The sequence below is a fragment of the Emericellopsis atlantica genome (genome assembly GCF_019669845.1).
Source record: "Emericellopsis atlantica unplaced genomic scaffold F5Z01scaffold_35, whole genome shotgun sequence".
NCBI classification, from domain to species: domain Eukaryota; kingdom Fungi; phylum Ascomycota; class Sordariomycetes; order Hypocreales; family Bionectriaceae; genus Emericellopsis; species Emericellopsis atlantica.
The window spans coordinates 71,628-93,688 of record NW_025764737.1 but is presented as its reverse complement, the minus strand read 5'-3'; the positions used below and the strand labels follow the sequence as shown (position 1 = coordinate 93,688).

At 54.9% G+C, this 22,061-nt stretch overlaps 8 protein-coding genes across 8 annotated transcripts; 3 read left to right on the top strand and 5 right to left on the bottom strand.

Annotated features, from left to right (window-relative positions):
• The first annotated feature begins 53 nt into the window (after positions 1-53).
• On the top strand, positions 54-2,734 carry F5Z01DRAFT_665855 (adaptin N terminal region-domain-containing protein). Its single transcript, XM_046264186.1, has 3 exons — positions 54-521; positions 575-1,958; positions 2,011-2,734. Exons 1-3 carry the CDS (start codon positions 292-294, stop codon positions 2,650-2,652), a joined length of 2,256 nt encoding a protein of 751 aa, XP_046114468.1. The 5' UTR covers positions 54-291; the 3' UTR covers positions 2,653-2,734.
• F5Z01DRAFT_730061 (bola domain protein) lies at positions 2,735-3,334 on the bottom strand. The gene is made up of 2 exons (XM_046266690.1): positions 3,132-3,334; positions 2,735-3,063 (listed from the first exon to the last, which is right to left on the bottom strand). The coding sequence occupies exons 1-2, from the start codon at positions 3,217-3,219 to the stop codon at positions 2,831-2,833; spliced, it is 321 nt and encodes a 106-aa protein (XP_046114467.1). The 5' UTR covers positions 3,220-3,334; the 3' UTR covers positions 2,735-2,830.
• Positions 3,335-3,387: 53 nt separating this feature from the next.
• On the top strand, positions 3,388-4,585 carry F5Z01DRAFT_665853 (GTP cyclohydrolase 1 type 2/Nif3). Its single transcript, XM_046264185.1, has 3 exons — positions 3,388-3,636; positions 3,693-3,862; positions 3,919-4,585. Exons 1-3 carry the CDS (start codon positions 3,401-3,403, stop codon positions 4,569-4,571), a joined length of 1,059 nt encoding a protein of 352 aa, XP_046114466.1. The 5' UTR covers positions 3,388-3,400; the 3' UTR covers positions 4,572-4,585.
• A 30-nt stretch (positions 4,586-4,615) lies between these two features.
• On the bottom strand, positions 4,616-5,527 carry F5Z01DRAFT_629254 (Vps51/Vps67-domain-containing protein; the record flags this gene model as incomplete). The annotated part of the gene is made up of 2 exons (XM_046261650.1): positions 4,616-5,044; positions 5,099-5,527. The coding sequence occupies 2 exons, from the start codon at positions 5,525-5,527 to the stop codon at positions 4,616-4,618; spliced, it is 858 nt and encodes a 285-aa protein (XP_046114465.1).
• F5Z01DRAFT_357730 (uncharacterized protein) lies at positions 5,421-6,517 on the top strand. Its single transcript, XM_046259283.1, has one exon. It carries the CDS (start codon positions 5,797-5,799, stop codon positions 6,499-6,501), a length of 705 nt encoding a protein of 234 aa, XP_046114464.1. The 5' UTR covers positions 5,421-5,796; the 3' UTR covers positions 6,502-6,517.
• On the bottom strand, positions 6,511-11,010 carry F5Z01DRAFT_739848 (uncharacterized protein). Its single transcript, XM_046266833.1, has 2 exons — positions 10,717-11,010; positions 6,511-10,665 (listed from the first exon to the last, which is right to left on the bottom strand). The coding sequence occupies exons 1-2, from the start codon at positions 10,833-10,835 to the stop codon at positions 6,534-6,536; spliced, it is 4,251 nt and encodes a 1,416-aa protein (XP_046114463.1). The 5' UTR covers positions 10,836-11,010; the 3' UTR covers positions 6,511-6,533.
• A 127-nt stretch (positions 11,011-11,137) lies between these two features.
• Positions 11,138-16,463, bottom strand: F5Z01DRAFT_713704 (protein kinase). Its single transcript, XM_046266500.1, has 2 exons — positions 11,543-16,463; positions 11,138-11,485 (listed from the first exon to the last, which is right to left on the bottom strand). The coding sequence occupies exons 1-2, from the start codon at positions 15,979-15,981 to the stop codon at positions 11,356-11,358; spliced, it is 4,569 nt and encodes a 1,522-aa protein (XP_046114462.1). The 5' UTR covers positions 15,982-16,463; the 3' UTR covers positions 11,138-11,355.
• A 1,620-nt stretch (positions 16,464-18,083) lies between these two features.
• Positions 18,084-20,870, bottom strand: F5Z01DRAFT_357696 (glycoside hydrolase superfamily). Its single transcript, XM_046259282.1, has one exon. It carries the CDS (start codon positions 20,714-20,716, stop codon positions 18,434-18,436), a length of 2,283 nt encoding a protein of 760 aa, XP_046114461.1. The 5' UTR covers positions 20,717-20,870; the 3' UTR covers positions 18,084-18,433.
• Between the last annotated feature and the right edge of the window lie 1,191 nt (positions 20,871-22,061).

Genomic DNA, 22,061 nt, shown 5'->3' with positions numbered 1-22,061 from the left:
AAAGGTGGATACCCGCCTTCGGCTGACGCCACAGTCAGCCACTGTAATCAGCCACGCCCCCGAACAAGAGGTGGCAGCAACAGTGCTCTCGTCTCCTGGTCTGCGCATTCAACCACACGACCAGCTACGAGACCCCAGATGCAGCTGAATTTCTGAGATTGCTGTTGGAGGTCAGAAATCATCAAGCGCAGCTGTCAATTCTCTCTGTGCTTCGGCTCTACAGGAGCCTCAACGCCAACCGTCCCTGCGACCCCTTGCCCCTCCAACCGCGACCTCGATCACTGAGCAAACATGGCGGTCAACCGCATCCGAGGCGCCTTCCAGGTGCCTCGCAAAGGCGAGACCTTTGAGCTGCGAGCTGGCCTGGTATCTCAATATGCCTACGAGCGCAAGGAATCGATCCAAAAGACCATCATGGCCATGACGCTTGGCAAAGATGTCTCGGCATTGTTCCCTGACGTGCTCAAGAACATTGCGACAGGAGACTTGGACCAAAAGAAGCTTGTGTACCTATATCTAATGTATGCAGTCAAGCCATGATCTTGTGACTCTACGGCGGAACTGACAAGCCTAGGAATTACGCCAAATCGCATCCCGACCTCTGCATTCTCGCCGTCAACACGTTTGTCCAAGACTCAGAAGACCCGAACCCGCTGATACGAGCTCTTGCGATCCGGACGATGGGATGTATTCGTGTCGATAAGATGGTGGACTACATGGAAGAACCCTTGAGAAAGACCTTGCGAGACGAGTCGCCATACGTGCGCAAGACAGCTGCGATCTGCGTTGCCAAATTATTCGACTTGAACCCAGCCATGTGTATCGAAAACGGTTTCTTGGAGTCGCTGCAAGAGCTTATCGGCGACCCGAACCCGATGGTGGTGTCAAACTCAGTACAGGCGCTTTCGGAAATCTCAGAGACAGCCCCGGAGACGAACGCCCTCGTGGTCAACGCGGCCAAGTTGAAGAAACTCCTCATGGCGTTGAACGAATGCACCGAGTGGGGTCGCGTTACCATTCTCACGACGCTGGCCGATTACCGTGCGACGGATGTCCAGGAGGCCGAGCACATTTGCGAGCGTGTTGCGCCCCAGTTTCAGCACGTCAACCCAAGTGTGGTGCTAGCCGCTGTCAAGGTAGTCTTTACGCACATGAGGTCGATCCAGCCAAAGGTTGTGGCCACATACCTCAGGAAGATGGCCCCCCCCTTGGTCACATTGGTTGCGTCGGCACCCGAAGTGCAGTACGTTGCGTTGCGGAACATCGATCTCCTCCTACAGGCCAAGCCCGATATACTGAGCAAGGAGATGCGCGTCTTCTTCTGCAAGTACAACGACCCTCCATACGTCAAGCTGCAGAAGTTGGAAATCATGGTGAGGATAGCAAACGAGAAAAACTATGAGCAACTGCTGGCGGAGCTGTCCGAGTATGCTTTGGAGGTCGACATGGACTTTGTCAAGAGGGCCGTCAAGGCCATCGGCCAGGTCGCCATCAAGATCGAGAGCGCAAGCGCCAAATGTGTGCAGACGTTGGAGGATCTCCTGGCCACCAAGGTCAATTACGTGGTTCAGGAGGTGGTAGTGGTGATCAAGGACATTCTGAGGAAATACCCTGGCTTCGAGGGTGTCATTCCGACACTCTGCAAGCACATTGATGAACTGGACGAGCCGACGGCGAGGGCCTCGCTGATCTGGATCGTGGGAGAATACGCTGAGAGGATCAGCAATGCCGACGAGATCCTGGCGAGCTTTGTGGATGAGTTTAATGAGGAATTTGCGCAGACGCAATTGCAGATCCTCACTGCTGCGGTCAAGCTTTTCCTGAAGAAGCCGAGCAGTGCGCAAGGGCTCGTGCAGAAGGTGCTGCAATCTGCCACCGCCGAGAACGACAACCCGGATATTCGTGACAGAGCTTATGTCTACTGGCGTCTTCTGTCTGGCGATCTCGACGTTGCCAAGGTACGTCCCGCATGCGCCATGCCAATGTATCAATGCTGACTATTCCACGCAGAATATCGTTCTCTCCGAAAAGCCAACCATTTCCACAACTGTCACCAGCCTTCCCCCACAACTCCTTGAGCAGCTGCTCTCAGAACTATCGACACTTGCTTCTGTCTACCACAAGCCCCCCGAGTCTTTTGTCGGCAAGGGCCGATTCGGCGCTGACGAGGTACAACGCGCTGCCATCCAGGAGCAGCGCCAGAACGCAGCCGAGAACCCTATTGCGGCATCTGCGCCCAGCGGTGCCCCCGGCGCGTCCCAGCAGAACAATGTCGAAAACCTACTGGATATCGACTTTGACGGTGCTGCGCCAGCAAGCCAGGAGCAGCAAAACAGCGGAGCGCCTTCACGGACGGCCAGCCCAGCGGTTGGCGGGCAGGCATCTGGTGGCATGGCTGACATGATGAGCATGTTTGACGCGCCTGCGCCTGCGCCGGCATCTACATCCTCCCCTGCACCCATGCCTGCACAGCAGACTAGCGGCGGCGGCATGAATGACCTGATGAACGGGTTCGAGGGCCTGAACTTTGGCGGCCAGCCGTCCGGGGAGCCCCTGCCCGCCGCCATACAACTACAGAATGCGCAGGACGGGCAGCCGGCGCAACCGCAGGGGCAAAAGAAGGATAGCGATGACTTGCTCGGCTTGTTTTAGTGTCAGGGCTGTAGTAGATATGGTAGCATGCATTTGGTTGGTATTCTAGAGAAAAAAAGGGCCCAAAGGCGTACCCAATCACTTTGTTTGCACGACTTTCTCTAAATTGACCCGCGCATACATGTTCCGTATAGCCAATGTGTCGTTGCTAGCCATTTTTCCCTGGTATCCCTCCTTGTTATTGCGTTGTGCCCTCTACTTTGCCGCCAACGGTCCCCTCCAAGTCTGGTCGATTCGCCTCGCCCTGGTCGCGCTGCCACTCGTCCGGTGTCTTGCACTTGGCCGTCCAGGCGTGTATCGCCGCGATTTCCTGTTTCAAGGCACCGTTCACGAGGCGATGGCGCTTGAGCGAGTTGAGCCCCTGGAACTGGGGAGACACAATGACGGTGGTGAAGGCTTGGCCGCAGCCACCTAGGAAACATGCTTGTTAGCTTATGCGCGGCGCAGGCGGGTTGCGGTGGTCGCGCGAGAGAACATACCGGACATGTCGGTCACCTCGACATGAGTGGCGTCGAGTCGGGACAGAATGATCTCCTTGAGAGACTCCGTGGTCAACGCTTCAGCCATGTCTGGTGCGTTTCGGTGATGGTGGTCCTTGATTTGGAGGGGTCTTTCGCTGGTCGTTATTAGATTGATTGATTAGATATTGCGGAGACAGTGCGCTTGGCCGCACCTTGCACGGTATGAGCTCATTGGGCTAGCTTGCATTCGGAATTCGTTCTGGCATTTTGGGAGCTGCATATGCGCCATGAGATCTTTCAGATTGACTAGAAGCTTTGTTTCTCGCTCGAAGATCCCTACGCGACATTTGTCACCCAGTGCATCCGCAATTCAAAGCTTACAGCAAACGAGGGCTTGTTCATATCGTTACAATCCCCAGCACACCAGTATGACTTCGCCGGCATCCACTGGCGCTGCCTGGGGCGCGTGGCAGGTCGAACCATCCTCTTTCACAAAGTCGGTAGTGGACTCTATGAAGAAATTGTATGTTTCTTGTCTTTTCAGATTTTCAAGTGGCATCCAAAAGCTAAAAAGACCAGATATCCCGAGGAATTGGCAGACAGAAGCTGGGACAATGTTGGCTTGCTCCTGTCCAACACTGACGACGGCACCGACAAGCGGAAGCCAGTGGTTATGGTGACCAATGACTTGACCTACCAAGTGGCTGTCGATGCGATTGATCAAGGAGCCAGTGTGATTGTTTCTTATCGTGAGTCTACTATTACCCCTTGCGTCTCGCGGAGACCTCAAAAACTAAGAGAACAGACCCCTTTATTTTCAGTGGCTTGAAGAGCATTACCCACAATGATCCCCAGCAAGCAACGCTGATTCGCCTGGCCAAGGCTGGAGTAGCCGTCTACTGCCCACACACAGCTGTGGACGCTGCACCAGAGGGACTGAACACCTGGTTGGCCAATGTCATCTCCGGCGAGCACAAGTCAGAGAGATCTGTCGCTGTCCCTTGCAACACAGCACCCGAGTCTCACTCGCCCGCTGGGTACGGTGCCATTGGCAACTTTGCCGATGAAGTCCCCCTTAATGAGATTCTGAAGAGACTAGCCGAGAAACTGGGTGGGCTGCAGCACATCATGATCGCCTCGCCCGTGGGCTCGGACCCGAAAACAGCCAAGGTCAAGTCCTTTGGCGTCTGCGCCGGCAGTGGCTACGACGTCCTCAAAAAGGCCGACGTCGACTTGATCGTGACGGGCGAGACCAGCCACCACTCCGCACTGCGCGCCATCCAGGAGGGCAGGACTCTTGTCACTGTCTTTCACAGTAATTCGGAGAGGGCTTACCTCCAGGAGGTCCTCAAGCCCAGACTGCAGGAAGACTTAAGACGACAAGTCAAGGACGCAGAAGTCGTGGTAAGTAAATACGACAAGGACCCGTTCACCATTATCGATGTGAAGGATCTCTAGAAATCTAAAGGGGTATCTCGCTGTATAATTTAATTGATGATGGTTCATGGCACCTCCTCCCTGGTAATGCGGATAGAGTCTTTCGAAGGCCGTGAGGACTGTGTACCCTCCGATGTCTGCAGGGCGTCGTCGCCCTCATCAATGCACTGCTGCACTTCGTCTCCTCCAACACATTTCTCCTTCCACGACACGAGCAATTGCCTGGGTCGCTCCCATAATCTCCTCGCTTCGTCCATTTTCCCCTCTTCCACCAATGCACGCATTCTGTCTGGTGTGGCGAGCGCTTCGACGGCAAGCTCCTTCGTCCGTCTCCGCCGTTGTTCGGCATCTCTTTTCTTTCCTTCTTCCGACTCGGGTGGCGGGATATCCCGACGTAGTGCTTCTCGTATCGACGAAGCTTGTGTGTAGATTTGCGCAATCGCCGGGTCCAGCGTCGACGCCATAGGATTCAATGGGTCCATGTTCGCACGCATCTTTGCTCAAGTCAGCCCACTATAGTGCCAAAGAACCCAGCTGCCACTGCTCACCTTTCGTATTGTCTCAGTGGCTGTGATGAGCTTGCTGTAGTTGTCGTACACCAGAGCTTTCTTCTCCGCATCCAGCGCCCTGACCTCCCCAAGCACGCGCGTGTACAGTCGCAGCAGCTCCTCGAGCGTGCTCTCACCTACCACCTTGTCGACATACTCCTCGGCCTTGAAGTCCTCAGCGTCAATGTCACTGGCCGGCACTTCGGAATCAGGAAGCTCGATGCGTGGAGGTGCCGCCGCGGCGCGCAGGTTATAGTACTCTCGGAGCGCAGCTCGATTGGAACGCTTTGTAGGTTGTGGTGCCGGGTTGGTGGTCGGTGCGAGAGTCGGGGATGTCACCGCCGACCGGACGGTGTCGATCGACGGACGAGTAGAGTTGGTAGGTGTTCGACGGAGCGACGATGGTCGCGGAGAGGCTATTGTGGACATGATGGCCGGTGAAGGTGATGACGGCAAATGTGCTGGTTGTGGCAGGTCTCGTCGTGCTGTCGTCGACGTCAGCTCTGGTCGAGATAGCAGCTTGGGTGACATTGGAATCGTCTGGACCCTTTTTGTCAGGTCCGGCACGCAGCCCGCTGACCTACCCGATACCACACCTATTCTGCAACTCATCAGCATATTTCCCTTTCACATCAAGCAGGCTGCTGTTCTAAACGCCATAAACTAGCGAGGACTTTAAGTCAAGCCTTCATCCCGGAATGGACGTCCCTTCTCAGATCAAATCCGCTCTACAAGCATCATCATTCCCACCCCCTTCACAAAATCTTCTTTCCTCCCTTTCTCCGTCCATTCCTCTACCCTCACTTCTCGCAACCGCTAAATCACGAATCCTCTCCTCTGACCTCACATCGTCTCCCCTCATCAACCCTTCTCTGCCGACCCTCCCAGCCGGCATCGACAGTCCGGCGGCAAAGGAAGTTGTCCTCGGCAGAGACACCCACGTCCAGGTCGTGGACATTGAGAACCTCAGCGTCAGCCGCTGGGAGCAAGTCGAGGAGCTAGAGGCCATTGAGCGTGGCGAGCGGACACGGGGAAGGGAGGTCATTCAAGTCACAGGCGAGGAGAACGAGAATGTGGGCACACAGTCCCAGCCAGCGACACAAGCGCAGCCGACCCAGGCAGGGAAGAATGCGATACACCGACTCACACTGCAAGATCGTGCGGGAAACAAAGTGTACGCCATCGAGTTGAGACGCATAGACAAGATTGGCATTGGCAAAACCATGATGGGGGAAAAGATCCTTCTCAAAAGGGGCACAGTCGTGGCGCGAGGGACCGTCCTGCTCACGGCTGACAAGTGTGTGTTTCTGGGTGGAAAGATTGACGCCTGGCAAAGGACGTGGGTGGAGGGACGGCTAGCGAGATTAAAAGCAGAAGTTGGTCAGGATAGGCCGACACAGTAGAATAGCGATACCCATTTTCTTATTGTTCAAGTCTAGATACCCTCTGTTGCTACACTCAATGCACTCCAGCCGTTTTTCTCCCAGGGCGCAAGCAGCACAGCACGTTGGGCATCGCCGGCCAGGCCTGTGCCCGAATACGCCCTCGACACGTCTTCACCTCCGAGGACACCGCGTGGCGGAATCCCCCTTGTCGCGACTTTGAGTGCCATCTGTGCCGCTTGCTCATCGCCTGATGTCTCGGCAAGACTCGACCAACCGTGTGGTAGATGGGGGTACAACATTATGTCGTTCTGTACCTGGTTTGTCATGTCTTCCTTCTTTCCACTGACGGCAGCAATCGTACGTAATACCTCGCCGATGTGAGACTGCTCACTGGCCGTGAGTTTATCGTTTGTGCGGAGTCCCTGGAGCTCTTCAACGACGGCCTCAATGCTGTCCTCGTCATCGTCTAGGAGAGCGACGACACCGAGCAGGAGAACGGACTGGACATGGCCGGGATGCGTCTCGATGACCTCGAAGAGAATAGAACGAGCTCGTTCCCTTGCGTCGTCCGTGCCCTGTGCCCACAAGACCTGCGCAAGCAGACATGTGGCATCTGGATTTTGGTCTGACTCTTCCAAGGCAGCTTCGAAGCTCGCCAGCGCCTCGTCAAAGGATTTGAGATAATACTTTGCGAGACCAACGGTGAGGTGAGTTGATAGTCTGGCTTTGCTGCGCTGCTCGCGCGAAAGCTCGTTATCGCCCTCGTCAGAGCTCAGTTCAAGAGCCATACTGCCACACTCGCTGGCCTTTTCGTAGTCGCCGTCTGCAAGGTATGCTCTGGCCAGATCCGTCCTAGCAAGCATGAAATGCGCCAAGCTCTCTGCGGACTCGGTCTTCTCGTAGTCCGCCTCGAGCTGTGAGCAGATCTTCTCGGAAATCTCGACAGCACGCCCACTCTCCCGCGTGCGTTCCTGAAACATGGTTGCGAGATGAGCAAATGCAAGGTCATGCGGACGAAGGCTGCAGAGTTGGTTAAGTGCAAATAGGGGCTGCACAAGTGACGCTATGCTGAGGCCGGCAGGGGCAGCCAGGATGTGGTCGAACATGGATATCGAATAGTGCTGGCGTGTCGGTATGGACGATGCCTCTGCGATTTCCATGGCGTGGGTGAATAACCCGCGAGCTTCCTTTCCATCACCACACATCAGCGCCACGAAGCCCTGGCCCAGCCAGGCATGAGCATAATCGGGATCGGTAGACTGCGCCCTCGTGAATGCTTCGTTGGCGAGCTTGGTGTCTCCCGAGAGAAGTGCCAAAGCACCCATGTTCGTCCAGGCCGCAGGACTCCGCTCATTGAGGTACAGACTACGGACAAACGCGTGTTGGGATATCTCAGGGTTCGTGTAGCACGTCACCAGACCCAGTGCATTCCAAAACTCCGAGTTACCAGCCTCCAGCTCAATTGCTCGCTTGAAGGCGCGGATCGAAGTCTTGGAGTAGCCACTCGCTTTCTTGCTCAGATCGCCGGGCAGACAGGTGTGAGCTTGGTGCTCAGCCCAGCCCAGGTTATAGTAGCCCACTGCTTGAGCATACCGGTCAACCGATGAGACATGGATGGCTTGCTTGAAGAAGTAGATCATGGCATGTAAGCAATGGGCCAGCCCCTGACCGAACTGAGTCTCGTCGCCCTTGGTCTCAACGACAACCTTGTCATATGTTGCGTAAAGATCACTTGCCTCCTTTGCAACGAAGCCCACGAGGCGCTGTACACTATCGGCGGGAATTTCGTCCAGTCGACTTTGAACGGACACGAAGACGGAGCACGCGTCGCCGAGCGACTTCCAAAAGTTGAAGGTCTCCTGGACCGACCCTTCAGTCTTCCCAGCAAACTCAATGGCATCCTTTGCTAGTTGGATAGCCTTGCCGAACAGACCCTTTTCCACTGAGCTGAGGGCATTCTCCACCATGGTCTGCAAGAGGGCAATCGTAACACCCTCTTCTTCGGGGTGTGTCTTCATGACGGCCTCGTACAAGTCAATCGATTCGTCGTATTCGCCGAGCTCACGCTTGATGTTAGCAAGCATGTACTTGGTGAACCACGTGTCGCCCGACACATCACTTTCCGAGTCCTCTTCAAGCTTCTGCGCATTCATGATGGCTTTCGTCGCGGCCACGTACCGTCCAGAGCTATGGTAGCTTTCGCCGAGTCCTACCCAGGAGTGATAGTCATTCGGCGCAAGCCGCAACGCCGACTGGAACGACACGATAGCCTTGTGGAAATCTTGCTTGTTTAGCTCAGCGACACCGAGAGCTGCGAAAGGCCAGCTGATTCCCTTCCTCTTGGACCCGGGAGGAGGCTTGACCTTGCCCGAATCGACAACTCGCTGCGCGACGAGCTCGACTCTATCCCAGTCACCGTCGTCAGCGAATGACCGGGCGAGCCGCTCCGCTGCCATCACCTCAGCCGATGAGAGCTCCAAAGCCTTTTGGAAGCAGCGCCTGGCGCGCTTCTTGTCTTTGGAATAGTCGGCATAGTAAATGCCCAGTCTGGTGTAGGTAGGCGCATGGTTCAAGTTGTTCTTGAGCGCTGCCAGCCACAGGGCGTAAGCGCTGTCAGCTCCTCGTTTCTTGCGCGCCTGCCGACTGGTATCCAGGTTCCAGTTGCACGAGCCGAGGCGATATTGTGTGTCCGCGAGTAGATGCTTGGGTGGATCTTTGGTTCCGATGAGCTCAATGCATTGTTGCAATTCGTCCTTGGCAGCTTGCCAGTCCCCCTTGAGGGCTTTGACCCAGGCAGCCTCCGATCGGATCCGTACATTGGCATCATCTCTCTGGAGGGCGCGGCTCAAGAAGTCGATGGCTTGATCATACTCTTCCTCCTCTTCGTAGATAAGGCCGACGCCAATCATGGCCTGCGTGGAGCTGGGATCATGTTCAAGGACCTTGTCAAATAATGATTTCGCCTCAGTGTGGTGTCGCGGTGATTGGTAGTACACGAGTGCTGTGCCGAGACTCAGATTGTAAGAGTCTTCAGTGTTGCTGAAGGATAGTCCTGTCTTGAGCTTCTCCTGGCTGATGAAAGTCTTGGCCTTTCGCATAAACTCCACTGTCGTCTCGTACTCTCCATGGTGCAAGAACATCTGCCCAGCTAGCCTGTAACCAAAGGGGGAGGTGAGCAACGTGACCCCTTCAGTCAACATCGTCATGCGGTCCTCGTCGGTTAATGGCACGATGTACGTGGCAACGCCACCCTCGTCATCGTCTTCGCTCTCGTCAGACGCTTTCGAGATGAAACCCTTTCGCTCTTCCTTGCCGTCATTTTCTCCGTCGAGTGACCCAAAGGGCGAGATGGTACTGGTCAAGTAGGCGGTGATAACCTTGTACAGATCACTCTCGGGGAAATGTTGGCGATAGCTCCGCAAAACCGCAGGGTCATATTGGCTGACTTCCTTGTGGTCTTGCCAGTCGACGGTAATATCCCAGGCTAGTTTGTGTGGGTGGTCGATCGCCACCATGTCGCGGGCCAGACCAAACACCTTTTGTCGCTCTTGGTCTTTGAGCTCGCCTGGCGGGGTGCATAAGAGACGTTCGTAGCAGTAAAGCAATAGCTTTTCCTCGTATTGGCGTCGAATGTCGTCATCTGATGTCCAGTTGATGAGCTGTCGGTAGATGTGCTCCAGCCGACTTTGCGCGTATACCTCGCGCTTGACCTCGAGAGTGACCTCGCTGAGCTTCGCGCCAAGCCTCGTCCGCCGTTCTCCAATCAGAGTGTTGATCTTTTTCTTCTCAAAGTCCTCAAGAATTCCCGCCACTCTTTCGTACGTCTGGCTGGGGTGCGGTAAGCGACCCTCTAGGAGGGGATAGATGGGACTCTCAGGAAGGGTGATCCAGAGCGCGTCGGCATACTCTAGCCTGTCGCCATTGGTCCTGACGTAGTCTGTAAATTTGTTGACCACATCCTGCGATTTGTACTGGTCGTCTGCGTCGTGAAAGATGCGCGCCAAGTTGATCACGGCTTCTTGGTAAGGCCCAAGCTTCTTCGTCCCCTGCTTTTCGTAGATCTTGACCAGTCCCTGCCATGCCTGGGCTTCCTGGGGTTTCAACTCTACCCCTGCCCGGTATGCCTTCTCTGAGCTTTCGTAGTCCTGTTTCTTGTCCAAAGCAAACCCAAGGAAGATGTGTCTGCCATGATTCGTTAGCAAGGTCCGGTCTTGAAGCAGCGAACTAGTTCACCCTTGGTAGTTCTTGGAGTCTTTGGCCAGAAATTCCCTGGCCTTTTCAATCGCCTCATCGAATTTGGAGTCCTTGATGGCTTCGTTAATCGCCTTCAGCTGAGCCTTCGATGTGGCCATATTGCCACGCTGGCGGGGTTGAGTGTTGGGGAGAAGGAGGGAGGGTTGAGAGGCTCAAAGGCCGGCGCTTGAATTTATCGGGTTGCCTCAACTACACATCGGACAAAATGAGAAAGGGGTTGTTGTCAAGCAAAGAGACGCGAAGGCACAATGATGAAGTGAAAGTTGAAGGTGTGGGGAGCTTCACTCAGTGTCGATGTCATCGCGTTGTGAGATTTGACACTGTGGGGCCAGCTTTGCAGACAGAAATGCTTGAGCAGTGTGGGTGCTTACAAAGGCCAGTTACTGAGCAAATCTTTTGTCCAGCTACACTAGTAGTTGCGGTCACCATTCACGTAAATTGAACTACACCAGACTCTTTAATCAGAACCAGCAGTGACTCAATACACTGCGCCCATATCCTGACTAGTACTGCCCAAGTGCTTTTGCCAATGTACCCAAATCAATGCGCTCGTCCCTTGCAAACACATACGCCACGCTTCACATTTGCGAACAAGATGACAGAAAATCATGTACAGGTCTACTCGCTCTTGAACGTGCCCTTGATCTTGGCATACAGCTCTGTGTCGAAAAAGTTGTAGTCCGGGTCGTATTGACAGAACGGGTGCTGTGACAGCAGGATATCCGCAGTCGGACGGTCAAACGCGTTTCTAAGTACCAGTCAGCTCAGACGCCACAGCAAAAGAAGCAACACAAGAGAAACTCACACTTGGAAGCAATCCATCATAAACGCCACAGCGTACGGCCCAAGGGTGCCTTGGATATCTTCAGGAATGGGCGGCGTCTCGCCATTGGCAATCTTGTAGATCGCTCCGATGGCTTCTTCCTTGGCCCAAGGACGTTTGCCCGCAAACATCTCAAGCACCACGCAGCCCAGACTCCAAATGTCCACTTTGGCGCTGTATCCTTCGCCTTGTGAACGGATGACCTCGGGCGCCATCCAGAAGACAGACCCTTGCATGGAGTTCGTCTTGTCGTTGCCATAGATGTTGTCTGTCTTCTTCGAGATACCAAAATCACTGATCTTGCAAGTACCATCGACATCCAGAAGGATATTGTCCGCTTTCAGATCGCGATGCAGGATGCCTTCTCGGTGAAGGTACGCCAACCCCGAAAGAGCTTGTCGCGTCAAGGACGAAACGATAGATTCCTCAAAGCGACCATGTTTTCTCAAGCATGATCCAATGCTACCACCAGAAATGTACTCCAGGAAGATGCTGATGCTCGTCTCCTTCCGCTCGCAGCCCAGATACTGCACGATGTTGACGTGATCCAAGTGCTGCATCGTGTCAATCTCCTGGTCCAGGGCCGCCACCATCTCGCGCATCTTCTCCTTGTCGCCAGCGGCCGCCCGGGGATTCACCTCGACTTCCTTGACAGCCAGGAATTCACCAGTGGTGGCATTCATACCGAGATACACACGACCGTATGTTCCCTTGCCAATCAGCTGGCCCTTGAACCAGCGGAACGTGGTCTGACGCTTCGGCAAGACATCCTGTGGGATCGGCGGTAGACCGATACTGCCACGCTCCGGGCGAATCTGCACAATGTTGGCATTGAACATCTTGGTACTCTTCCGACGGAGGATGTTGTTGTTGCTAGGATTGCTCGTCGGCTTGCCAAAGTTGTGGGAGCCCCCAGTATATCGCTTGTTAGCGACTTCACGGATAGACTTCATACGGCCGAGGCCACCAGACTTGCGCGCGCTGCTCTTGCTCGCAATCGAGTTCCGCTCATTCGCTTTGAGGGTCGACTCGTCCGATCCAAGTGTGTCTCCATCGTTATACGTGGAGTTTGATCGCGAATGGCTAGCCACATGCTGTGGCAAGCCGGATGGCCCAGCTGCTGGAGTCTGCGGCATCCGATCAATGTTTTCCTCGCCCTCAGGGATCGGCGATGGTTGAGAGTCTCCCTCTGCGATTTCATCCAAGACAGGCTGGTCAAGATCCAAGTTCGGGAAGAAATCGTCCAGGTTGTTCAAAAGGGCGGCAGTTGGGGGACGGTTAGCCCAGACGTCCTTCTCGATGAAAGACTTTCTGCGGTTGATTTTGCTCTCCCTCTCGTCAAAGTCCTCCGACCGTGGTGTTGCCGGCGTTCGATGAGCGCTGTTGAGGGCACGCGCATCATCATTGCTGTCGCCCGTGTGGGCGCTGTTCAACGACTTTGGCGATGTGAAAGACACTTGCGGTTTCTTTGACTTGGGAATGTTCAATGTCAAGCTCGGTCCCTTGGAGTGCCCCTGACCACTGCCTGGTCTTGGACTGGCAGCTGCCGCCTTCCCCTTGTTCCGACCAGCAAGAGGAATGGCAAACAAGCCATCGTCCGAGTCGTCGTCGCTGTCATCATCGGCGGGAGGAGCTCTGCGTAGTTGCGGCGAGGGCTGTTTTGCGGTGTGCGGTGCCGGCGGCGAGGACCTGAAGTTAATACTAGACTCCTGGAAACCAGACTCAGAACCCCTGGACTTCCTGCCAGCAGACGAACCTTCGGCTGGGAAAGTGGTGCGCGTCTGAACACTGTTCCCACCCAGTTCAGCAGGCATCCTGCTCTCTGGCGGTTGGGTCATCACTCTGTGCGGCGCAGGAGCATTAGCTGCAGACTGGCCTACTGCCCCCAGGTGGCGCCCCATGCCGGCAAGAGCAGCACCGATACCCCCTTGTGGGGAGACTCTTCCCTTCTTCGGGTTCAGGTCGGACGCGGCAGCCAGCGGATGACGGGGCGTGGGGAACCCGTCCCCACTGTCATTCGTTCGATGTCCAGAGGGCTTGCTTCGCAACGAGTTTGCCTTGATCAAGGTCGCAGAAGGGTCGCTGGGTGGCGCTGGCGGCTTGCGTTGTGGGAACAGGTGCTCCGGCCTCTTGTCCTCAAACGGCGAGTTGCGAGGTTGGTCAAAGTCGACATGGCGGCTGCCGACGATGCCGTAGCCTGTGGTAAGTTCTGGGCCGGTCGGGCTCTCGCGCTTGGTGGCCTGCTTCTTGCGCGCAAAGTACTCCTGCTGACGTCGCTCCATCTCTGCTCGGTACTCGCTAGCTTCTTGTGCTAGTTTGGGGTCCTCCATGACCTCATTGCGATCTCCTGAAATTGTGTTCGACCGTGAGGTGGGCGGCGATGAGCTTGATCGTTGACGCCCATTGAGTTTGGCATATGCCTCTTCATCAAGTACAGCCCCTGGAGGGACATAGCCCGGTGACAGGGATGCAGGTACATGGGAGGTGGTCTGCAAGCTTGGGTTGTTCCCGGGAGCAGCAGGCCCAGGCATGACGAAGAACTTGAGGGATCCAACCGTATCGGCATGCGTACGCTTCGTCGAGAGTAACTTTTGGTCATCTAAAGAGTCCTGGTGATCAAACGTGCCCAGTTCCGTACGATAGATGACCGATTCTGCAAAGTCGTTCAGTCCCAGTTGCGTACACAATTCGCGTCGAACCTCTGCTGCTGTGTTGGCACCTGTCACGTCGCACATGCGCCAATTCCAGCAATCCATGGTCGCAAGGACATATATTCGCGTGGAGCGAAGATGTTTCACCTCGCCCGTAGGCCCTGGCAGATGCGTGTCACTGGCAGCCGCGCGGTTGGCAAACGAATGGGATTTAGGTAGACCCGAGTCCAGGCTGGTCGGAGACTCGATGTCTTCGGGCGAGTGGTGTGATGCCTCATCTTTGGTTTTCTTTTTCCTCAAGAAGCCCAGGAAGCTCTTCGAGTCACGGGCCGACTGAGGCTCAGATCCGACGGAGCCATCGCCGCCAACTTCGTGAGGAGACTGTCGAGGCCGCATAATCTCGTCAAAGTTGAGGGCACGATGCTGCGCTTCTGGTGGTACGCCGGAGCCATAGTGAGCAGCGTTCGAGGCCGCCGAGTCAGTACTCATCCGCGAACGATGAGCAAAGCGCGTCTGGCTAGGGGAAGCTGACAAGATCGGCGTAGTGGTTGATGGGGCGAACGTAGCCTGCTGCGGTACAGGGCTCCCGTGTGGACTCTCAACTTGCCCAGCAGCGCCTCGGAATGTGCCACCTTCATTGGAGTCATTTGTGTGCGGACTGGGTCGCCTTGTGCCTTCATTGCTGAGTTGCTGCAGCATACTGCGATGACCTGCATCAGGCGCATTTTGAGTACGATTTTGAGAATACCGCCGGGACGAAAAGGGTCCCGTAGAATGCAGAGGCGTGTTTGGTGAATCGCTCGGGTCTGTCCCAGCACTAGGGAGACTGGTAGGCCCTTGCGTTCCCGATGAGCTCTCTTTCCGCGTGTGTGAAGGAACCGACTTGGCCGGGTCTACAGGCTTGCCAGCCACGATGCTCCTGATCAAATGGCGTAGCCTTTTTCCCTCCTCCCGTTCCCTTCCTGAATCCCACTGCATGCCGCCATTCAAAAATTCCTTCTTCAGCCTAGGATACACGTGCTGGTGCATCATGCCCACGCTGCCACGCCCACCATGGGGTGTTCCGATTTCCAGAAAAAGAGTGCCGGAGATGTCGAGTGCTTTGAAAGCCTCCTGCCACTCCATCGAGAACTGATGCTTGGCCAGCCATATGAGGACAGTGTCCAGGGGCCACTGCGCAGCAACCTCGGGTGGTATCGAGGATTCGGACGCGGCACTGGCCGCCTCACTCTTCCTGTCCCTGGGCTCCTCGGGCGGTGGCAGCGTCATGCTCGTGTCTGTTGTGCTATGCGGCGTAAGCAACCACGAGGTCTGCGTGTTGATTGTTGAAGAGGATACAGATGTCGATTCGTCAGGCCCATAGCCCGGCATGCCAGGTGTATCTCCAAACGTCGGGTCCCCCGAAGGCACATATGTCGCGCTCATCAACGGTTTCCCCATGGCCACCATCTGGGCATGCACCTTTGGGTTGTACGGCTGGACCTGTCCGGATAACGCGGGCGGTGGAGGCACCGGGTATCCTTGTCGGCTATTGTACATGCTGCCAAACTGCCACGGCTGTGATTGCTGCTGGGGCATGGGAGGCGGTCCAGGAGGCGGCGGGATATTCATGCCTGGTCCCTGGTTGTATCGTGGAGGCGGCGGCGGGATGACCATGCTGCCCATCTGGGGGCCTTGCATGGGGGGAGACATGGGCGGCGGCGGCGGAGGAGGGAAGCCTCTGTTGTTGGGATCATTGGAAGAGACATGGCGCTGGCCTCCGGGATACATGCTGGATGCCTATCGGGGAAGCGCTCGGTCGGGGTGGGAGGTTGGGCACCGGGGCCGGTTCGAGGAGAGCGTGCGACGTGGATGGTTTGGGTCGACGGGCATTCGAAATGATACCGCTTCTCATTTGTTGACGGACTGGACTGAAGCTGGGCGGTCAGCGAGAAACCTCAATCGCGAAAGCTGGCAACGAGGCCGGACCATTAGGTGAACAGAGCACGCAGCGCAACGACGTCGTCAAGCACAATTGGAGCTTCTGGAGAGATAGATGCGTGCGCCAAGTTGCGCTTTTCTGTCAAGGCAGCCCAGAGTCGCGAGGAGTGTCGTGATCAAGCCAGCGCACCGGGAACTGTGATCAGCCCTGAGCCAGAGTCGGAACAGAAAGCGAACGGGCGAGTTGACGAATCTTCTGCTAACAATGCTAATAATCATGGCAATGAATAGGACGGAGCGCATGCACTCGCTCGGCCGCTCGTACCTTGGGCTTGAATCAAGGTGGAGAAACCGAGAACGGCGGCAGGGGCATTCGGGGGTCCCACCTCCAAGAATAGCGCATCAAAGCTTATCGATTGCTTGCACTGGCGCTTACAGGCACTAGTCGCCGCGTCAAGCTGCGCCATGACTGGCCACTTCGGGAGCTACAGCGGGGCACTGCAGCCTCTAGCGGCCAATGGCTGTCACTATCTGAGTCTCGCAGAAGATGTCTCGGGGGCAACGTGGGGTTCAAAGCTACCCTACCCGGTATCTCAACGACATGCCAACATATTTACGTTCGACAATATTATCATTACTATTGATGCATTTCATGTTTCTGTTCTCAAGAGGCGATTCCCTTTTCAAGGATCGCCGGGGTCTTTGCCTACTTTCAAGCTGTTGCACAAGCCACGGTCAACTCGTCCACACAACGAAGGCCACCTACCCTGCAGCATCCAACTACAACATAGGCTGGAATATGGCTAGATTAGCGTGACTCCGTTCAAAATGAGCGATACAATACCCAATGAGACAAATTATCTATATTGCATAGCCAATATGGTCTAGCTTTTATGAGGTGGCCTACTTTTGGCCCCGGCCCCTCACATCAACAACATTGGTACTAGTTTCTTGAACAGCGGCAAAGACACACCCGACATGATTTTTGGATTGCAACCAACACTCACAGGAAAAGCACACAGTCACTACAAAGAGCTGGATAAAGGTCGAGGAGCCGAAAGGAACGTCTGATTAGTTGACGTGCTAGTGACTCAGTGACTGGAGTCCACGACTGTTCTTTGAGTCGCATGCGCCCCTTTATTTCCAACGGAGTGAAATACCGGGGCACACGCCATAGAAGCCCCAGGCTACATGTACAGACCAGTGTTCAGGTTGCTACACAACTATAACTGAGGTTGAAGCATTGTAGGCGTCGATCCTCTCTTAACAACGAGTTCTGCTCTTGTTATATACGAGGCGGTCGGTTCCGTGAGGAAAGCAATGGCCTTGGTAACATCCCCCGGTGTCTCGATCCTTTTGGCTGGCCTAGTTGAAATCATTGCCTTTACACGGTCCCCATTGGGCCCGCCCAGCACAGTTTGACCCATGGGCGTTGTTATGATCCCAGGGCTGACGATATTGATGTGAGCCCCAATAGCGCCATAGGACCCGACAGAAGCCTGGACGCGAAGAATGTTGGCTTTCTTCGACACTCGATAGGGCTTGCCGCTGTCGTCGCTTTCAAGCTTGAATAGACGAGCTGTTCATGAGGCTTTCCGTTGGTGAGGTACAGAAGTGCTTCTCTTCTTTGATGGCGATGTCTTTGCCAAAGTGCGCGGCAGTGCTGGACATGCAAATCAGACAAGACCCGGCTAGGACAGACTTGAATGACATGCGCCGTGCCAAGGTGGTTGATGTCGTATATCAACCGCGGGAAAGAGTTGGGCGGAGAGACCCCTGCAGTGTGAACTTCGATTCGACCCAGAGAGGCGGCATCCGACTGGATGGAAAAGGTTGCGGAATCATCCAAGGCTCCAGATGAAGCTGTAAGCTGGTAGTCTCGTCAGCTCGTAGTCATGCTTGACATCAAATGGATAGCCAGTCAGTACGCCCTGAGGTCATTGAAGTCATCCTGACCCTACATGTCATCTGTTGAGTGTCTAGAGAATGATTGTCCAACAAATTGTTTATTTGTAGTCATGACTCTACAGCTATAATGCAAAAAGTCTTCCAAAGAATCAACCATCAAAGGCCATGCCACACAGCCCCTTACTTTTGACAATGAGCTTGTAGCATTTCTAACCTGATTGGGATGCAGGCCGCCCGTCTCTCGTGCAACACTACCTCGACTTCCAAGATGTATCCTTCTCGCTCAAACAAGGCGTTGCCCGGGTATCCCTGGGCTACCCAGACCAGTCGCCAGCGCTTCAAACGCCCAAACGCCGCATATACTGTCGCAAACGCGCGCTCACCGGTTAATCCATCACATGACACTGCAGCTCGAGCTGTAGCCCTCGCGGCACTGCTCCAGGTATCCCTCCTCCTCCTCCGTCCCAGCGGGCACATTGTGCTTCCTCGCCAGGCCCGTGATCCTGAGCTCATGCTTGCCTTGCGGATTCCACCACTTGAACCTCTGCAGCGACGTCCCTTCGTCCTCGTCCGAGCTGATCTCCCACTTGCCCCCGGAGGCGTCGACATCGCTAATATCTCGGGGGAAATGGAACTCGGGAAGGTAGACGATTGTCGGGTTGGCATCGCCGGCTGCGCTTTGCGATGACACTTCGAGGGTGAAAATGCAGTTGCGGAGGTCGAAGCCATACTCGACGACGGTGCCCGCGACAAAAGTGGGCGTTGGGCGGATGAATGCCTCAGCTGCACGTAGACCTGGGGCATTCGTCAGTTGAGGGTCCTTGCCGGAAGGCACTGAGCTGATAGACGGACTTGTCAATGTTCTTTGCAGATTCGCTGGCGTCACATTGTCGTCTTCAGCCACGTCGTTCGCGCTGTCCATGGGTTTGGACGCGTCGATCGACTGGTTCTTGGGGACCGCCGAGGATGGTGGCAGTCGGTCGTCGACCGAGTTGATTGACAAGTCCTCGCCATTCCACTGGTCGCCCCACTGATGGTCATTGTTAACCGTGTACAGCCATAGACAGTGTCCCTCTAGCTTGGCACCCTCGACTGCAAAGTAGTTGGCATCGAGAGCTGCCGATTGACTCGAGTAGTCACCGGTTTGGTATGCCTTTTTGTCGTCCATATCATAGGGAATACCGAACTCTGACAAGATGCAGGGGTGGTTGCCGGTCTGTTCCTTGCCCTCGTCGCTCAGAAACTTAAGCTGATCTCTCAAGCAGTTTCGAATCGCTGTCTCGCCCACTTTGATGGCAAATGCTGGGTGCCAGTATTTCCCGCGCAACACGCCCACCACGTCGACATTCCAAGTGCTATTCCAATGCTTCGTCATGAGAGTGATGCCATCGTAATAGTGCGGCGTAAACACCAGGCGAGGATCGTCATCAGGGGTGCCCTTGATCTTCGGTGGGATCTCGAGGGTTGGGTATTGCATCAGCATGATACAGTCCTTGTGCGCACTTCGGCACGAATCCTTGAACCTCCTCCAAAAGTCCATGAAATAGGTGTTGGTGAACTCTGGATAGTCAATCTCTCTCCCGGTGCGTGGGTTCTTCTTGAAATAGTCCTTCTTCAGCAAGGTGTCGGTAGACGGGTCCCACACGCCATGCTGCGCCCAGATACACTCCCCAAACTTCCACCCCGGATCTCGCTTCCATCCGTACTTTGTGTCGTCATAATCTACAGGCAGCCAGGCAATCTCGCCATGAGGGTCGACAAGTCGCGACCCGGTCTTGTAGGGCCCCAGGCCACCCATTTCGTACTCGTCTATTTCGCAAGCCCGCCCGCTGCCATTCAATATGGTCTGCCAGATGGTCGGACAGGTGCCCTTTTTCAGGTTCTGCTCTTTCGGTATCTGGCTCAGGTCGACGTACCCCGTCAGCCCACGGTTGGGTTCGTTCATACTCTCCCAGCCCATGACGACTTCATTCTCTAGATCACCGGCCTCATGTATCCTCTGGGCCAGGTGCCCACATGCCTTGAAGAAATGGTCCTGCAGGTAGTCCTGGATGTTGACGCCGTCTATGATGCACTTGGGCGCAAAGTCACGTCCGGCAAAGAAGAAGGTAAATATCGAGGCGGCTGCCAATCGGTAATAATTGGTGGACCAGATCATCTTGGGGAATTTCGCCGGGTCCGGGTATGTGTTATGCACGATGGCGGCCTCCGTGGCGGCGAAGCTTTGAGGGTTCAGTCCACACGCGTAGATGGTCCACATTGGTGCGCCTGACCCTCCCGTGAACCGCGACCACACGTCCTGGTGCGGATCCATGAACACAAAGAACCCATATCGCTTCGCAATGCGCAGAATCTCAATGGTGTGCTGTATAAAGTCCTCGTCGTATTTCCCCGGCCCCGCAGCCTCGATCGCCTCCCATGTAAAGATATAACGGATCGTGTTGAAGCCATAGCGCTTTATGCGTGCAAAGTGGACATGTGCATCTTGCTGTGTGAAAGGGCGGCAGTGGAACTTGACATTGTCGCCGTCAAAGAAGGCATCGGGGTTCTGCGAGGGCTGATCCGGGTCGCTGGGCAGCTTGGCGTCGCCAGCGACGTTGATTCCGCGAAGGACGACCTGACGGCCGTGCGGATCTCGAAACTGGCCGTCTTCGATGGAGAGGCGAAAGGCGCTCATCTCGATGAATGTGCCGAGGTCACGCGACCTGATGAATGGGCGCCGTCGTCGTCGAGGGCTTGCTGGTGACGAGGACGAGGGGAGGTGGCGCTTGGGGTGGTGATGAAGTAAAGTTGAGGCATTGCCTGGTTGGGAAGTGCAGATGACGTTTACCTGCCCCGGCCCCCGGCCCGCCCACTCCAACGATGGCCTCGGCTTGGTATTGTCCGAAACTCCGAGACTTATATACGTACTACTGAACACCCAAAGGACATGTCTTTCCTTGAGCTACAAAATCGGTAGTCTGTACATTCTGGAAAAGCCACGTGGTTAGTGACAAGGCGTCATCGTCCGTCAAAGACTCAAAATGCCCAGTTCGAACAGCACCTAATTCTTTTGTTTGTGCCTCCACAAGCAGAAGATCAAAGTCTAGCCCGATTCAAGTCATGAATCGGGAAGTCGGTGTGGCTGTCTCACTAAACGATGGCTTGCGCGGCAAAACAAACTGGCCATTCTGAACTTCGGTCCTCTTGCAGGGCAGGCGAGCTCACATGGATCAGTTGGACCTCTGTCAACTTCGTCGTCGATAAATCATCTTTGACTGGTAAGAATGGATCATAAAAAAGAGGTTAAGAGTGCTCGGGGTCTGATTAGTCCAACAATATCAAGTTCTTCTGCCCTTTCTCTAAGATTGGCTTCAATGCCATCGACGGCTTGCGGCAAACTGAGCCAAACGTGGAGATAGAATATTTTGTTCAATGTCTTGCGGAGATTTGAAGTGCCGTGATCATTTTCTAGGCTAGGTAGAGGACCTGTGTTTATTTCCTAGTGCAAAAACTCCAATCTCCTTAAGGGGCTGGATCTATGCATTCGTGTACGGATAGCGTTCAGGAGTATCAACAATGGGGTCAAACCAGCCTACATCATTATCACACAGAACGCGATGCAAAGCTCGGTGAGCATTCGGTTAAATGACTGGATTCTTTCACCCAGTCTATGTTCAGGAATTGAAACATTGTACGCGGCGCTTTTGCTCAATTTCAAATCGAGTTACTCGAGTGTGTCAGCTCGAAATTCGAATACAGTACGTAGCTCGGGTCGGGAATCGGGATCAGGGTAGCCTCTTTCTTAGTCTGGTTTCTTGTAAAGTTCCGAGACACACCTATTCACAGTGACTGGTGATTTATCCTTTTTTCAATGATGGCAAAGCCGTCTCTTCTGGTTTGCATTCCCACCTCCTCACCACAGTCGGGTGACTCGAGTCGACTGTGCCGCCTAGGCGCGTCCATGCACCGCATTGGCGCATGTCGCGAGCATCCTACATGTAGGCCCCAGTACGGGCAAGTTCATTAGGACAATGACACTG